Below are 18,712 nucleotides of genomic sequence, written 5' to 3' on the forward strand. Positions count from 1 at the left end.
GAAGACGAAGATGAGTCCACCCATTGAAGCAGACCAACTTCACCTGCCAACTGAGTACAACACCTACTGCCCAAGCTGTAGAGAAATACCCCCATCCTAATACTGACCAAAAGGACCCTCAGCGGCAATCCGGAAGAATGATCTGAAGCTCCAGAAAGGTAGCCTGACCCTGCTCAAGAGTAGAAGAATGAACAAATACTGAGTCGCCTCTGAAGACCAGACTCTTGGAGCTGAGGATGGAAGCCACCGAGCCCCCCAACCCGATAGCCCGGGATGGTCGGTGGTCATGAGCTAGTCCAGCAAAGACCGAGGCATGCCTTGAAAAGAGAAATCACCCTGAGCCACCAAATCATACAGAGCGATGCAGAAGGAGCATACCAAATAATTGGAGCCCTGAGATACCGGGAACCACCGGAACAAAAGCGACTGCTGTAGCGTAAGAAGGGGAAAGCAAACCGAAGTTCCCAGTGGAGTCAGCAATATGGATCCCAGAAACTGTACAGAATCCTATACTCTTGGTCATGGTAAGCGAAGAAGAATACCAATCTGAGACCGAGACCCCACGCCCAAGTCTCCGGAAAGAAACACATGTCTCTCCTATATGAATAAAAACATTACCCCAATATACCTATAAATAGTACAGGAGAAAAGAGCGCTGTGCAAATTCGAAGATGCACGTGTAAAGAACTGAGGAAAAGATACCACCCTTTTCGTGTCAGTCAAATGGCCCGACTAGAAGTCGTCCGAATCAAGCAGACAGTCAAGAAGAAATTAGATGAATCGCCTGGTAGCGCCAAAACAGTACCACCGCCCACATCACCTAAAACGTTTGTGAAGCCTTGGGTAGGCGAAATGGCATGTGCCAAAACCGAAAGCACTGCTCCAAGAGAGGCAGGCAAACCAAGTGCCGATTTGGAATCCATAGAGAAAATGTAAATATACTCCCAGGTTGTCTGCAGAAATGTGTAACCCCCGAGAAACTAATTCAGCAGAATGAGATCCAGCCTGCCCAATGCCCCCGTCTCAGGCACCATGCAGTAAGTGGAACAACGTCCCTTAGTTCCCGAAGAACTACAAGAACTGTCCTGAGGACCAGTAACACTGAAAAGGGAAACACAAAACAGAGACTCCAAGAACGAACTGGAAACCTGAGGAGGATACAAAGATGCAAGCATCCTGAAAAATCTTCACAGCCCCCTGACCTGACATTATAGCGTCTTCTCCCTCATGAGAAAGCCTGAAGAGTCATTGGAAGAAGTCAAGATCCCCTCAGAATGAAGTGCAGAAGGTCAGGGAATGGCAGGATGAGACTGTAGGATCTGCAAGAAGATTCTCCTAGGAAAAATCAAGTTTCACAATGTAAAGAGGAATATACTGGAACCATGAAAACAGTACTAACCCCATGCAACATGAGCGAAATACATATGTCCTTTAAAGTGAATACGTACTAGACTCAATCAAGATGCTGCATCTACCGCCCCGTGGAAAACAGCAGCATCCTTACAGGTATCAGACAAAGCTCACATCGCTAATGAGAGCTTCAGGGATGAGGCTAACAGCCACATAGCACGTGATCCTCCGCGGGTTTGATAGAATAGGTAACTGGCTCCTGGTTAAAAGGAGCTGTACAGCTCTTCCTGTCTGGTCGGGGGGCTCATCTAGCATGTGCCATGAGAAAATGGTGACAGGAGAAACCAGCGTGATAAGCATGGAAATTTGAAGTCCAGGCCCCCTCAGAAATAGAGAAAGAAAGTCCTGGCCGCAGGAAGATGCGCAGTGTCATTATGCCCATAGAGACAGCCTGAACTTGGAAACTGTTTGTACTACCTTTAGGTATATATATCCTGTGCCACTACTAGACACATGCAGCTCAGCACAGAGGCCCAAATAAGGACAGTTACCAACAGACAAAGGCTCAATCTGCAGGGACCCCAAGAGAGACAATGAGATACCTCAATAAAATATCCATACCTTAAATGTACGATGACCGAACCCACAGTACTAAGACTCCCAAACAGAACCTGAAGTTCAAACAACCGTAAAAGCCAGACATACCTCACAAGCTTGTTGTTAGGGCCGGTTGAAGCCAGTTTGCAGCAAAAGCATGGCAAAATGTAGCAACTGTGGTCTCTTTTTTTTTTTTTTTTTTTTTTTTTACAGAGAAGGGAAAGAAGAAAAAAATTGAGACCCAGTCAGACCCTCTAGCAATGGAGGGAGGGTGAGGCAGGGACCTGGGGGGGCCCAGGTGTAACCCCTAAAGCCGGCACCGTTCAGTCAGACACCCCTGTCTCACTGAAGAGAAAATCTCAACAGGAGAAATAGCATTGCCAGCTCACTGAAGAGAAACCTCAACAGGAGAAACAGAATGGCAGTCTCACTGAAGAGAAACTTCAACAGGAGAAAATAAAGTTCCAGTCACAGCCAGAATTCAGGAGCTAGTTGAATAGCAACCTTTTCCTGCTGGGAGATAGAGAATACTGGATAAACAGGAGGAGTGCCAGCCAATAGGACCACCTGTTAATCAGTTTCTCTATCTTCGCCTGCTGGTAGATGTGAGCTATCCCATTGGTCTCTGGATTCATCTGCTGCTGTTGCTAGGGAAGAAGACAGATATGCCAGACTGTGGGGGAAGGGGAGGGAATAAGATGGGTGCCAGACCAATGGAGGTGGGGGGAGAGGTGGACAGTTTCTGGAAGAGGCATACAAACAGAGCAGATGCCATATGAAAGAGGCAGAGAGAAGGCAGACAGTGGATGGAAGAAATAGAATGACAAGAAGATGAGGAAAGCAGAAACCAGCCAACAAATGTAGAAAAATAAATCTTATACTTCTCTTTTTTTTGCTTTAGGATAAAGTAGTATTTTAATTGTGTTGATAAACATTTATAAACAAAGCCCTGCTAGCTAAAGATCTCTTCCTCTATTTCAGCAGCCAGAACTTTGATTTATAAAATGACAATTGTACAGAATATTGTTTCTTTTTATACTTTAATAAAATAAGTTCAGTATAAAATAAGTTCAGAGAGGCCAAGCTTCGAATAGAAGAGAATCTAGCAAAGGACATTAAGAAAGGGGATAAATCCTTCTTCAGGTACATCAGTGATAGGAAAAGAAACACAAATGGGATAGTACGCCTTAGGAAACCAGACGGGATTTATGCAGAATCAGATTCCGAGAAAGCCGAACTACTAAACGAATACTTCTGCTCAGTCTTTACCTGCGAGGCGCCAGGGTCCGGTCCACAATTGCAAGCAAGGCAAAGCTCAGAAGACCCGTTCTGGAATTTCGAGATTACACCCAGCAGCATCTACTGCGAACTATCAAGACTCAAAGTGAACAAAGCCATGGGACCGGACAATCTACACCCCAGGGTGCTTAGAGAGCTGTGTGATGTCCTGGCGGAGCCATTGTCTGTGCTCTTCAATCTTTCCTTGAGGGCGGGAAGAGTCCCCTTGGACTGGAAAACAGCCAATGTAATCCCACTCCACAAAAAGGGCTGCAGGACAGAGGCTGAGAATTACAGACCGGTGAGTCTCACATCCATAGTAAGTAAACTCATGGAAACACTAATTAAGCATAAATTAGATACGATCCTGGACGAGAAGAATCTAAGGGATCCCCGCCAACATGGATTTACCAAGGGCAGGTCCTGCCAATCCAATCTAATTAGTTTCTTTGACTGGATAACAAGGAAACTGGATGTGGGTGAGTCCCTAGACGTCGTTTACTTGGACTTTAGTAAAGCTTTTGATAGCGTCCCGCACCGCAGACTATTGAACAAGATGAAATCAATGGGACTGGGAGAGACATTAACTACATGGGTCAGTGATTGGCTAAACGGTAGACTTCAGAGAGTGGTGGTGAATGGTGCCCCTTCAAAAACGTCAGAGGTGATCAGTGGAGTGCCGCAGGGCTCGGTCTTGGGCCCGATCCTCTTTAACATATTTATGGGAGATCTGACTCAGGGGCTTCAGGGTAAAATCACATTATTTGCCGATGACGCCAAACTATGCAACATTGTAAGTGAGAACACTTTACCAGATAGTATGACGCAGGACCTACTTCTATTGGAACACTGGTCCTCAACTTGGCAGCTAAACTTTAATGCTAGAAAATGTAAGGTCATGCACCTCGGCAGCAGGAATCCATGCAAAACTTATACACTTAATGGTGAAACCTTAGTTAGGACCAAGGCGGAACGTGATTTGGGGGTGATCATTAGCGAAGACATGAAGACTGCCAATCAAGCGGAGAAGGCTTCATCAAAGGCAAGACAAATGATGGGTTGTATCCGAAGAAGCTTTATCAGCAGGAAGCCCGAAGTTATTATGCCGTTGTACAGATCCATGGTGAGGCTTCATCTGGAATATTGTGTACAATTCTGGAGGCCACATTACCAAAAAGATGTGCTGAGAGTTGAGTCGGTTCAGAGAATGGCCACCAGGATGGTCTCGGGACTCAAAGACCTCCCGTATGAGGAAAGGCTGAATAGATTGCAGCTATACTCACTCGAAGAACGTAGAGAGAGAGGAGACATGATAGAAACGTTTAAATATATCACCGGCCGTATTGAGGTGGAGGATGATATCTTCTTTTTTAGAGGTCCCTCGGCCACAAGAGGACATCCGCTGAAAATCAGGGGTGGGAAATTTCATGGTGACACCAGGAAGTTCTTCACCGAAAGAGTGGTCGATCGTTGGAATGAACTTCCGCTTCAGGTGATTCAGGCCAGCAGCGTGCCGGATTTTAAAAAGAAATGGGATACACATGTGGGATCTCTAGGGAGGTAAAAAAATGTAGAGGGGATACACATGGGGTATCTCTAGGGGGGTAAATTCAAGGGGGTGGGGTTGTTAGAGTGGGCAGACTAGATGGGCTATAGCCTTTTTCTGCCGTCATCTTCTATGTTTCTATGTTTAAAATTATTTGAGGCTTGTGTGGATGGGATCAGATGGTTTGCGGAGATGGGGACCAAGCTCGCAGAACGGGGCCAAATTTTTCGTGACCCGTCAAAAGCACACCGGACTTTAGCGCGCTGACAATACTGCAGTGACATTTGTGCACAGGACATGTGCCACCGCTTTGAAGCGCTGAGGGGGTGTGGGGGAAAACCCCCCACTACACTGAAAATTTCTAAACAGCGAAAACAGAAAGGAGAATGGGAGTTTTCAGTGTACTTGTGGGGGTTCTTCCCACATCCCCCTCTCACAGTGCTAACAGAAAGATTTCAAAGTTGCGGGAGCAGCAGCGCACATATGTCCTGCACGCAATGTCACAGTGGGATGTCGGCGCACCAAAGTCCGGTGCGCTTTTGACAGTGTACCAAATTTTTTTCCACCATGTCATTCTCTAGTCTAGCGTTTCTTAAAGAGAGGCTCTCAGAGGAGTCAAGGAGGAGAGAGAAAGAGCAGGAGCTTTCTCTTAGACAGACAGCCCACGGGAAGTGGGGGGGAAGTGCTTCCCACTTCTGGAGTATCTGAACCAGAAGAGTTTGAGGCCATGAATATGCAGGAATTTTGTCCAGGGATTGAAATGGAATTAGAGCAGATACAGTTAAGTGAGTTGGGCTGCTGGTTTTCTAAATTCACTGTGTGAACATTTGAAAAGGACTATTTTGTGCTAGTTTGCTTATCTGGAATTATGCTTTCTGATATTTTTCTGAAATTGTTGGCATCTGTGTTGAGTGCAAGAAAGCTTGCAATGCCACAGGGAAGTGACTGTTTGAAACAAACGTTTTGGTTTTTCCCTGGAAAGTTTCTGTGCTATGCTGTGGCTATGATTAGCAGAGCTGCATTCAGCTGTGCTAACTACTGACAGTTTCCATGGAGACCCAGGAGGCAGAACGGGGTTTGCTCTCAGTTCATTTAGCCCATCCAGCAATTGAAAAGAGAGCTAAGGTGCCTCTCCTGGTACACAGTGTTATTTTTGCTTGATTCATGTTTGCGTTTTGTTTTTACTGAGAGGCTGAAGAGTCAGCCAGAGTGCAAAGTACTTATCCAATAACAATGCCATCCTTATAAGAAGATTGCCCATGTAGAACTGAGCAAAGGTCCTGGTCTTTACAACTGTACTGGATTTTGGAAGTACCTTACCAAAATCCCTTTCTTTCAGAAACTCTCCCTCTGTATTTTACCCTATTACAGCTTGGACCCAGTGCTCAACCCTACTGAGGAAAGTCGAAGAGATTGTGAAGGAATTTTCTTTGCACGTGTTTCTTTTTTTATTTTTCTATGGTGGTTTTTTTTGCATATGCTCTTTGAATGTCTGGTTTGGCAAGCTGTGCTAGTGAAGTGCACTAAGCCAGCCACAACTATTGGAATATCAGAAAGGGACAACTGGAAACTAATCAAGCTCAAGTTTTGGAGGATTGCTCTTTTTGTGAGAATGCTGAACTGTTTGCACCCTCTGTTATCTGTAATTGTTTGAAAGTGATCAAAAAGGATCATAATCACTGTTTGACCAGTGGCCTAAATAAATCAAAGACTTTCTTTTGACATCTTGACCATGCAGTCCTTTCTTTGAGTAGAAAATAAAACTACTTACCTGTGATCAAAGTCCTGGGCAGTTGCCTGGGTTCAACCAAATCCTAAAGGATACCCTTAGTCGGAGAGGACACGTCAGGCCAGAATATTGTTTTGCCATGGCCAAGGTCCCCACTGCGGACAATAGGGGCCAGGTTGTGACAATATGTAATTCAAGAAGAGCAAACCATGCTATCTGTATGTTCTATTATATACCAGGCATGTCCAACTTCGAACAGGTCGTGATCTACTTTTTCCGGCCAAAAGTGCCAGTGATCTACCACCATGAAAATTAAGTTTCAAATTAAATTTTAAAACAATAAAGGCACTATGGACACAGGACGGAGGCACTGGGAGTACTATGGACACAGGACGGAGGCACTGGGGGCACTATGGACAAAGGATGGCTTTGGGGGTGGACAAAATCTGGAAGGTAGTGGGGGGACATAAGGAGGCACTATGGACATGGGACGGCTTTGGGGGTGGACAAAATCTGGAAGGTAGTGGGGGGACATAAGGAGGCACTATGGACAAGAGAAGGGCGCACTGGGGGCACTAAGGACACAGGACGGAGGCACTGGGGGCACTAAGGACATGGGAAGGAAGGAGAGAATAGAAAGGGACAATTGTTAGGCCTGAGTGTAGAAAGAAAGAAATGAAAGAAAGGATACACAGTCAATTAATATATGTCCCCTTTTGATGAAAAAAAATAAATGGTCACGTTACCTCTGACTTACTTTCTCTGCAGCAGAGTCGTCAGCCGCGCTGAAGTGCAGGAAGGTCCCGCGATGACTCGTCTGCCGGCTCTGCTCCGGAAGAAGTAAGTTACGTCGGAGGGGGTGGACCCGGCAGACGCAGTCATTGCGTGACTTTGCCACAACTCCCTGCGTCTGCCGGGTCCACCCCCTCCGACGTAACTTACTTCTTCCGGAACAGAGCCGGCAGACGAGTCATCGCGGGACCTTCCAGCATGCGGCTGCTGAGTTCACTCCAGAGCAAGTACGTCTGAGTGGGGTGGACTGGCAGCCGGCAGCTACAGTTATCGTGGGACCTTGCTGCATGAAGAAAGAGAAAGGAGCAGAATTGCTGGAATGGAAGAGTGATGGAGGGAAAGAAAGGGAGTAGGGTGGTATGGAAGGGTAGTGCTGATGGAACTGATGTACAGAGAAAGGGGAGAGACATAAGGGGGAAGGATATTGGAGGGAAAGAAAGGGGGCAGATGCTGATTAAAGAGGGGTGGATAGCGAGAGAAAGAGCAGACATTGGATGGTAGTGGGGAGCCTATGCTGGATAGAAGTGCAGATGGGAGAGATAAGGGAGCAAATTCAGGAAGGAAATGGGAGGAGAGAAAGAGGGGAACAGACGTTGGATGGAAATGGACAGAGAGGAGAAGGTACTAGATGGAAGGGTTGGAGAAAGAGGATACATGATGGAAGGAGGGGATAAATAAAAGGAGGGCATATGATGGGGAGAAAAGGATTGAGTTAGGGAAACACTGGAGGGGTTAGGGAAAGAGGTTGCAAGTTTTAGGTAGACAGTAAAAAAAGAAGAACATTGATGAGAGGGTAGTAAGAACTTAATCTAGACAGTTGCAGAAAATAAATTGAAAAGGAAAATGAGGGGAAAAAGGGAAAGGGATTGCAGAGGAGAGGTGTAGGAGAGGGAAGGAGATGAGAGAGAAGCCAGACCAATGGAGGTGAAAGGAGAGATGGAAGGGGGAGGCATACAGTTTCTGGAAGGGGCACAGAAGGAGAGTAGATGCCATATAGGGGAAGAGAGATGGCAGACAGTGGATGGAAGGAAGAGAGTTACAAGAAGATGAGGAAAGCAGAAACCACAGAAGACAAAAGGTAGAAAAAAATTTTCTATTTATTTATTGCTTTAGGAGACATGTGTCACTGTTTCTGTGGTGCAGAGTCCAGCTTCTTACTGGTTCAATTTAACCTTTGTCTATGAATTTCTATTTTATCCCACCTTTTATAAAACTATGGAGCGTTTTTTAACGCCAGCCGTGGTGGTAGCAGCTCTGATGCTCAGAATTCTATGAGCGTCAGAGCTGTTACCACCGTGGCTAAAATCCACACTACAGTTTTGTAAAAGAGGGAGGGGTTAGTTTGTGATTACATATTCCATACTAGGCGAAGGTGTTTTCTGTGTTCTGTGTGTTCGAAAGACATGTTTTTTTGTTAGGATTGACTGCAGGATTGATCTGTACTAGTCTGGCTTGTTTAGTTTTACAATGGGTGTATTGATGTTGTACTGCTCACTGCAGATGTAAGATGCTGCCTTTTCCTAGGTACTCATGTGTGACATGTGGCTTGTTACTAAAAATCATGTTTTTCGTACAGATGGGGGAGGGGGGTCAATAAAATGATGGGCCCTGGGTGTCACATATGCTAGGTATGCCACTGGGTCTAAGGCATTACCCTAGCTTATCAGCAATGCCCTACTTGGGAAGAGACTCTTGTCTTCCCTCTCACCACCCCCACCATGAGCAAACTACTGACTTTTAATGGGTAGGAGCCACTCCCTGCTCTAACTGAGCCTGATCTCACCTAGGCTCCTCTCTGGCTCCCCCGGTAGGCATTAATGAAAACACAGGGACCAAGACAGGCACAGCTTCCACACACCCCTTTCCCTGAATGCGCGCACTCTCTCCCCCACTGCCAAACTTGGACCCCCCTGACATCCCCCCCATCATGACACCAAGTGCCCCACCTTCCAATCACCCCTGCCCCTCACAAAATCCTGATGGCCTGGTGGGCCGGGTTCAGATCAGACCCCTCCTCCTCCGAATCAAGAGCCCTCCACCCCCGACACTGCCCCCTCCCCTGTACCTGTCGTCAAAAATCAGGCAGGAGAGATAACCACTCCCTCCTAAAGTCTTATATGTTTCCATATTTCTATCATCGATCCTAAAACCTCTCAATTTCCTCTTTTTTTAATTTTTAAAATTTCTGTGATAAACTTCATGCAAAAATTTAAAAAACTCACGCTCCATGCTTAAATAGGTATGGACTGTTCTATTGAACAAGTTTATCTTAGTGATTCTGAACAGCCATGGAACAATGGGACCCATTTTGCCATCAATACTGGCTTTTTCAAGGGTTCTCCTAAGCTGCTACACTGTTTTTATAGTAACCCGCGACTCTCTCTACTTGCACTGTTAGCTCCCTGGCTGGCTAAACAGGTCCCATTGGGCCATGGCTATTCGGAATTTAAAAAAACAGAACATTGAGATTTTTTTTAGGATCAAATGAGAGAAACATGGAACCATATAAGACTTGAATAAGGTTTATTCCTGAACATCAAATCAGGTTTCTGAGATCCTGCATGCACAACCATGGTGCTAATATTCTGAAACATAGTATGGTAACAGATAGCATAATAAACATGGACAAGATGGCAAAACATAGATGACAGCATGGTAAGTACAGGTCAGCAAAACAGCATTTTGCAATTGCAAATAGTGCTTAGCATACAGAGAGCACTTATGGACATGAATGTTACACATTCACACATGCAAGTGCTAGTATTCTGCAATCTTATCCCGAAAATTGAGTTTAAATTTAGGTGCTAAGATTATAGAATAAAGGGAGTATTAGGGCTCATTCTGGGAAACAGTTTAGGAAAAAAAATAAAAAAGCACATAAGCACATAGAAACCTCGGTTACCTTTAAAAACCAGCAACACCTTTTTGGACTCAAGTGTCCAAGTCAGGCACTTAATATCAGCAATCCTGTCATGAATCATGTGAGTAATACATACTTGTCTCTGTTTTACAGATTCTTCCCTTGTCTTGACCCTTCTGGCCTGTGAGGCGTTCTGCATCCTTTTTGCTTTTGCTCCCAGAGCTTTTAACCTTCAAAATCTCCTTTTTACTTGCTGTTTGCACGGCCTTTTTCACAGAACCAGAGTTCACAAACGGCTTCACCGAGTTTTCAGAAACCTTTGTAGAGCTGGAGCAGCTAGAACATTCAAGAACCTAACAGCGTGAAAATATGAGAGAAAAAAAGTAAAAAGTTAAAAAAACCAGGAAAGAAAATCCGTTAGAGTTCCCTTCCACATTTCTTGGATAACAATTATTCCTCTAAGTTTATCATTAACTAAGGGGAGCCAAACATTATCTAGGGTCAACCTAACATGTAAAACCTATATATCACCTCTATTCATATCTTTGGACAGTCTATGTTAATTCAAACCTTCCATCAACAGAGTCTAACTATTATTATATTTGTAGAATCAATCCACCAAACCCTAAATGGCAAGGCTGGGGGCGGGGATTGGGCAGATCATTGCCCTAGCTTGTTAGCTGTAATATTTAGACTGCTAACCAGCTAGGTAAGCACAAAGACAGAACAGGGGGAAAAAAAACACCCCAAGTCTGAATATTGACTGGTGTCCAGTTAAACTCACCTTGGATCTTGTGGGCCCTCTTTCCCAATCCTTGAAGAAAATTGAAAGCTGCTCTGGCTTCCCTTACCTCCTAGAGGCAGCAGCAGCCATTTTCAAGAGTAGACAGCACTGGGCTGGAGCTACATATGCCAAGTCTCTAAGGAGGACCCTTGCCTGATCTCCCCTTAGACCACCAGGAACAACTCCAGGTAGGTCCAGTGCCCTACGAAGTAGAGGGCAAGCTGATTTTTTTCAGATTATCAGGAGAGGGCACAAGACTTGTGGTGAGGTGAGGTTTTTTAATGTTTGTTTGGGTTTTTTTTACACTTATTTAGCCCCAGAATTTAGGGCTGGTGTCAGGACATAGCCCATCATTGAATATCTAGGGCTAAATCTGCTGAAAATTTTAGGCCTGTCATGTGCCTACATTTCGACACTTAATTTACAATCAGAGCTGAAAATCAGTATTAAGCTCCAAAAAAAAATAAATAATAATTTCCCTGCCCCAAATCTGCCCGTTGACACACTATTTTTAGGCTGTTAAATTTAGGAGTTTAGTAAAATTGAGCATCAACATAGGAACTCAGCCCTAGTAAATTTTCCAAGGCCCCAACTCTAAGGACCGAAAACCCTTTGAAAGTTGACCTGACTGATGTCTCCACTGCTTTAGCTGATGCAACTTTCTAAAATTTTAAGGATTTTAAAAAAATATATTTATATGTTATATCTTTAAAATGGAAAAGTTTATGGCCATTCAGAAGGGTTATTATAAAAAATTTATGGAAGTTTGGGAACCATTAACTAAATATTGTAAAGACTGATTTATTTGTAGAATTTGGGGAAAACCTGCACATCTAGGAAGGGGGGGAGGGGGATATGTTTTGGCATTTGTTAAATATAGAAGGGTTGATTACAAGTATTTTAGGAGATGTTGTAAATTGAAAATGGGAGGGAAAAATAATTTTGTCTTTATTCTATTAAATATATTGTGCTGTAATGATATTCATTTATGTAAATGCATCATCTTTTGTGCACAATTGAAGTTTTAAAAATGAATAAAGAAAGAGCTCCAGTAACTATATACAGTGGTACCTCGGTTTACGAGTGCACCGGTTTGCGAGTGTTTTGCAAGACGAGCAAAACATTTGCAAAAGCGGTGCCTCAGAAACCGAGCATGGCTCGATTTATGAGCACCCCCCCCCCCGGCAATCTGGCACCCCCCCTGCCTTGAACCGGCACCCCCCGCCATGATCCGCCCCCCCCCCCTCCCGACACAATTGGGCACTCCCCCGCCGCTTCTTACCCTCATCTGGGCACTCTTGCAGATCAGCCCTCGTCTGCTGGGCCTTGAGCATCTGAGCATGCTCAAGGCCTGCGATTTCACGTTCTGAATGTGCAGCTTTGCTCAGGGGGGGCTTAAAGACTAGTAACGGGCTTAAAGACTAGTATATATATATACTAGTCTTTAAGCCCGTTACTAGTCTTTAAGACCCCCCTGAGCAAAGCTGTCTGCCCCCAGGACACACCTCCCCCCCCCCAAAGCAGCCCCCTTTCCCTCTCCCTAACTGTCTTTCCATGGTCCTCTTCTGTCGTCGTCCCCAGAGCAAAGCTGTCTGTCCCTAGCACACCTCCCCCTAAAGCAGCCCCCTTTCCCTCTCCCTATCTCTCCATGGCCCCTTCTGTCTCCCCCCAGCACACCCCTCTCCCCAAAGCAGACCCCTTTCCCTCTCCCCGTCTCTCCATGGCCCCTTCTGTCTTCCCCCCAGAGCAAAGCTGTTTGTCCCAGTACACTTCCCCACAAAGCAGCCCCCTTTCCCTCTCCCTGTCTCTCCATGGCCCCTTCTGTCTTCCCCCTGCCCCCCCCCCCCGAGCACAGCTGTATGTCCCAAACACACCCCTCCCCCCCAGAGCAGCCCTCTTTCCCTCTTCCTGTCTCTCCATGGCCCCTTCTGTCTTCCCCCTTCACCCTCCAAGCACACCTGTCTGTCCCAAGCACACCCCTCCCCCCCAAAGTAGCTCCCTTTCCCTTTCCCCCTGGCCCCCCCCCCCCCTGTATTGGCCCCATTCTTATCCTCCCTCCATCCTGTCATCTTCTGGCCTGCTCCTCTTCAAAGCAGCCTGCGATCGTGGTGGACAGCTTTAGCGAACCTAGCAGGCCGCTCTCCAACTCGGTAGCACGTTCCCTCTGGTGCGATCCCATGCGTCAGAGGGAGTGTGCTACTGAGGTTGGAGAGCAGCCTGCGAGGTTCTTTAAAGCTGGCCCTGATCGCAGGCTGCTCTGAAGAAGAGGATTAGTGGCGGCGGCGGCAGCAGCGAGTGAGGGCGGGAGGTGACACGCGAGGACACAGGCAGGGAGAGAGGGCAGGCGGCAAGTGAGAGGCAGCGGCGAGTGAGGGCGGACGGTGACACGCCGAGGACAGGTTCTCCTGCTTCATGGCGGTGGGCGGGGCTGCAGGAAGACATGCGAGTGTGGCGGCAGTGGCAACCCCGACTCCTTCTTCTGCACGGAGGTGGAGAGCGGCTTGCGAGGTTCGCTTCAGCAGCTGGCGAACCTCAGCAGGCCGCTTTGAAGAGGAGCGGGAGGGAGGAGTCGCTGGTGTCTTCTGCACAGTCACACGCAGGCACCGTGAGGACTGGCACAGAAGCACACCTCACGCCACCAGGAATCACGATTTTTGAAAAGCGCATGCGCGCTTAGCCTTTTATTATTATTGTCAGAAATGTCAGTATTAGTCAACTGTTTTCAATAGCTAAAATATTTCTTTTACAATGGCCTCGTCATCAGACCCAGTTTATATATTTCTGAAGACACGTATAGATGTACGTTAAAAAAATGTTGTAAGTGTGAAATAATATTGCCTTGATAATATGACTCATAATAAAGCAACATATGCAGGGTGGATTTAACATAAGAACATAAGAATTGCCACTGCTGGGTCAGACCAGTGGTCCATCGTGCCAAGCAGTCCGCTCACGCGGCAGCCCTTTGATCAAAGATCAGTGCCCCAAGTCTAGCCTTACCTGCGTACGTTCTGGTTCAGCAGAAACTTGTCTAACTTTGTCTTGAATCCCTGGAGGGTGTTTTCCCCTATAACAGCCTCCAGAAGAGCGTTCCAGATTTCTACCACTCTCTGGGTGAAGAAGAACTTCCTTAAGTTTGAATGGAATCTATCCCCTTTTAACTTTAGAGAGTGCCCTCTCGTTCTCTCTACCTTGGAGAGGGTGAACAACTTGTCTTTATCTAAGTCTATTCCCTTCATTATCTTGAATGTTTTGATCATGTCCCCTCTCAGTCTCCTCTTTTTAAGGGAGAAGAGGCCCAGTTTCTCTAATCTCTCACTGTACGGCAACTCCTCCAGCCCCTTAATCATGTTAGTCGCTCTTCCTCTGGACCCTTTCGAGTAGTACTATGCAATAATAACAACAACAACAACTTTATTTTTGTATACCACAATATCACAAAACATTTCAGAGCGGTTTACAGGAGAAGAGACTTTACATATACAGAGAAGATACAATGAGTTAGTTGTCAAGGAAAAATTATGTTCTTACCTGTTAATTTTCTTTCCTCTAGATGCAGCAGATGAATCCAGAGACAAGTGGGATAGCACACATCTACCAGCAGGCGGAGGTAGAGAACTGATTAACAGGCGGTCCCATTAGTTGGCACTCTCCCTGTATCTCCAGTATTGCTCCTTGCCCAAGCAGTCGTAACCAGAAATATGGTCAACATGTAAAAACTTCTTCCCCAACATAAATTGTAAAGGCAACAGTAGAGAAAACAAATACCAACCAGAACAAAACTTCATAAACCCAGGAAACCAACACAGAGATCAAATAGCTAGAAAGGGTGGGGCTCTGGATTCATCTGCTGCGTCTAAAGGAAAGAAAAAACAGGTAAGAACATAGTTTTTCCTTCCTCAGCAACGACAGCAGATGAATCCAGAGACAAGTGGGATGTAGCAAAGCAATCCTCAATCAGGGTGGGAAGCGAACGCCGCCTCCGCAATAACCGAAGCACCGAAGGCAGCCTCTGCACGCACCGCCACATCCAACTGGTAATGCTTAGAAAAAGTATTCTTAGAAGACCAAGAAGCCGCACGACAAATCTCCTCCAAAGAAAAACCTCTGGACTCCGCCCAAGAAGTAGCCAGGGCTTGAGTGGAATGAGCATGAAGCTTGGCCGGCAACTGCTTACCCGATGTTAAGTAAGCAGAAGCAATGGTCTCCCTGACCCATCGAGCAATGGAAGCTTTGGACGCCGAAATACCTTTGTTGCGGCCCGCAAACAGGTGATCCGAACGGCGAAAGTCGTTAGTAACGAGGAGATAATGAAGAAGTAGCCTACACACATCCAGGAATTGCAGCTAAGAGAATTTCTCTCCCTCCTTCCGGAAGGAGGGAATGTGAAAGGTTGCCACCATTTTGGAAGAAACGAGGGAACAGTCCTAACAGACACACCTGAATCTGAAATGCGCAAAAAAGGATCCCTACAAGATAATGCCTGTAACTCCGACACCCGCCTGGCCAAAGCCATTGCGACAAGAAAAACTGTTTTCAACGTTACATCCTTCAAAGTTGCTGTCGACAAAGGCTCAAAGGGAGGCTTTCGTAACCCCCCAAGGATTACCTTAAGACTCCACTCCGGACAGATCTTTTTAAGAAGGGGACGAATATGTTGCACCCCTTTCAGAAATCGAACTACATCAGGTTGGGATGCAAGGGAAGAACGAGCCACCCGACCCCTATAACAAGCAAAAGCAGCCACTTGAACTTTAAGAGAATTATAGGCCAACCCCTTGGCAACTCCATTCTGAAGAAAGGAAAGAATGGCCGATAGCGAAGCCTGGAAGGGCGACAGACCCTGAGCAGCACACCAAGAATCAAAAACCCTCCAGACTCTAGCATACGAGGCAGAAGTAGATCTCTTTTTGGCTTGAAGAAGAGTGGAAATAACCTGCTCCGAATATCCCCTACGCCTCAGCCGTGACCTTTCAAGAGCCAGGCCGTAAGACCAAAGTGGGACGGATTTTCCATGCAAATTGGCCCCCGAGTCAGCAAGTCTGGAGCCACCGGAAATTTCAATCGATCGCCCGTCGACAAGACACATCAAGTCCGCATACCACGGACGACACGGCCAATCCGGAGCCACCAGGATTACTATGCCCGGAAAGCAAGCTATGCGATGCAATACCCGCCCGACCATCAGCCAAGGAGGAAACACATAAAGGAGACAACTTTGAGTCCATGGAAGAGCCAATGCGTCCACCCCTTCGGACGCTTGCTTCCTGCGTCTGCTGAAAAACCGAGGAATCTTTGCATTTTGAGACGAGGCTATGAGATATATCTCTGGAAGACCCCACTTCTGAACCAGCAGGTCGAATGCCTGAGAGGAGAGTTCCCATTCTCCGGGATTCAGAAGATTCCTGCTGAGAAAGTCTGCTGAACATTTTTTTGTCCCGCGATATGCGCCGCCGAGAGAAAAGGAAGATGAATTTCCGCCCATTGAAGCAGGACCATTGCCTCGCTGGCCAATTGAGTTCTTCGTGTATCCCCTTGCCGGTTAACGTAAGCCACTGCCGTTACATTGTCCGAAAAGACCTTCGTCGAACGGTCCTGAATCAAAGACTGAAACACCTGAAGTGCTAGCCTGATCGCTCTCAACTCCAGCACATTGATCGATCACTGAGCTTCCTCTCGAGACCAGACACCCTGCGCCGAAGATTGAAGGCACCGAGTTCCCCAGCCCAGCAAACTGGCATCTGTCGTAACTATGATCCAGTCCAGTGTCGCAAGAGGCAGGCCCTTAAACAGATTGATCTTGCTGAGCCACCAGCGCATGCTGAGCGCCGCCCGAGACATCCATCGAAGATGACAATTGTAGTCCTGAGACACAGGGGACCACCGGGAGAGAAGCGACTGCTGTAACGGCCTCATGTGGAAGCAAGCCCAGGGCACCACCTCCAGAGCCGCCACCATGGATCCCAGAACTTGCACATAATCTCAAACCCTCCACCTGCTCGATTGGAGCAGCAGACGAATCTGAGATTGTAACTTGTCTCCCCAGTCTCTGGGCAGAAAAACCTTCCCCAGACGCGTTTCGAACTGTACTCCCAGATGCTCCAACGAAGGGGTAAGAGAGCTCTTCGGCAAATTGATGACCCACCCCAAAGATTGAAGAAGAGAGATCACCCTGTGGGTCACCGCCAAACTCTCTTGTCTGGAAGACGCCCGGATCAGCCAGTCGTCCAAGTAAGGATGTACCCGAATCCCTTCTTGGCAAAGGAAAGCCACCACTACTACCATGACCTTCGAGAACATACGTGGAGCCGTGGCTAGGCCGAATGGCAAGGCTCGAAACTGATAGTGCTGGCCCAGGATTGCAAAGCAAAGATACTTCTGATGCGGCGGCCAGATAGGAATGTGCAGATAAGCCTCCTTGAGGTCGAGCGCCGTAAGGAATTCCCCCGGCTGAACAGCCGCAATGACCAACCTCACAGTTTCCATCCGGAAATGCCGGACCCGCAGAAAGCGATTGATCTTCTTGAGATCTAAGACCGGTTTGATCGAACCCCCCTTTTTTGGTCACTATGAAATAAATGGAGTATCTGCCCTGACCCCTTTCCTCCGGGGGAACCGGAATCACGGCCCCAATCTCCAAAAGAACTTGAAGGGTGACCTGTACTGACTCCCGTTTGGCCGCCCCTGTACAAGGGGAGACCAAGAAAAAATCTGCGACGGGAGAGAAAAATTCTAATTTGTAACCTTCTCAAATTATGTCCAATACCCACTGATCGGACGTTATCTTGGCCCACTCCGCCAGAAAGGAAGACAGCCGACCCCCTATGGATACGACGGAGGGAGCCAACTTCTCGTCATTGTGAAGTACGTGAGACCGGGGTCCGGGCAGGTTGAGCAGGTTGGGGTTTTGTAGGATGAAAGGAATTCTTTTGAGAAAACCTAGGCCTAGAATTATAGGAAGAGCCATAAGAAGGTGGAAAAAATGACTTTCCAGGCCGATATCTCTTAACATCCCTGAAGCGAGATCTGGCAGACAAAGCTTACAAAGGGGCTTTAGGTTTATCCTCCGGCAACCTCTGCGTTTTGGTTATCAACAAAATCTTTAACCAATTTTTCTAAATCATCTCCGAACAATAAACGACCCTTGAAAGGAAGCCTCACCAGCCTAAGCTTGGAAGCCACATCTGCCACCCAGTGCCGGAGCCACAATGATCTGCAAGAAACAACAGAAAGAGACATCTGTTTTGCCGAAACGCGAATAATATCATAGAGGGCGTCTGCTAAATAGGCGAGACGCCCTCAGGAAAGTCAGGAGGAACAGAAACCCCCATCTCCATCATTTGATCCACCATACGTTGAGCCCATTGCAAACAAGCCCGTGCTGCATAAGAACTGCATACCGCAGCTTGCAGGGTAACCGCCGCAACCTCAAAAGACAGTTTAAGTGAAGACTCAATCTTCCTATCCTCTTTGAGCGCTATACCTCCCTCAACCGGTAAGGTAGTCTTTTTGGTAACCGCAGCCACCAAAGCGTCCACCATGGGGTTCTTAAATTTGTCCAGCTCTTCTTGCTAAACCGGATACAACTGGCGCATAGCCTTAGCGACACGGAGACCAGCCTCCGGCGTGTTCCATTGAGCCGAAATAAGCTCCTGCATCGCCTCATGAACCGGAAATGTTTTAGCTGGTTTCCTCGTGCCCGCCATAAGAGGATTAGCCGCCCCTTGAGCTTGAGGATCAGGCTGAGAGATATTAAGGCCCTGAAGCGCTTTGGTA

General features: G+C 46.9%; 1 protein-coding gene across 15 annotated transcripts in view; it reads right to left on the reverse strand.

Moving 5' to 3' along the window:
• Window positions 1-18,712, reverse strand: part of LOC117360845 (protein AF-10-like) — a 206,017-nt gene that overhangs the window by 114,978 nt on the left and 72,327 nt on the right. For all 15 annotated transcript variants that reach the window (XR_004539534.1, XM_033945352.1, XM_033945350.1 and 12 more), the window contains one exon: window positions 10,289-10,505. Coding sequence is in view for 14 of the 15 variants with exons in the window: in XM_033945352.1 (XP_033801243.1) it covers window positions 10,289-10,505 (217 nt within the window). In the remaining variant the exon portion in view is untranslated. The remainder of the gene's footprint in view (window positions 1-10,288; window positions 10,506-18,712) is intronic.

The sequence above is a fragment of the Geotrypetes seraphini genome, chromosome 5 (assembly GCF_902459505.1).
Source record: "Geotrypetes seraphini chromosome 5, aGeoSer1.1, whole genome shotgun sequence".
In the NCBI taxonomy this organism is placed as follows: Eukaryota; Metazoa; Chordata; class Amphibia; order Gymnophiona; family Dermophiidae; genus Geotrypetes; species Geotrypetes seraphini.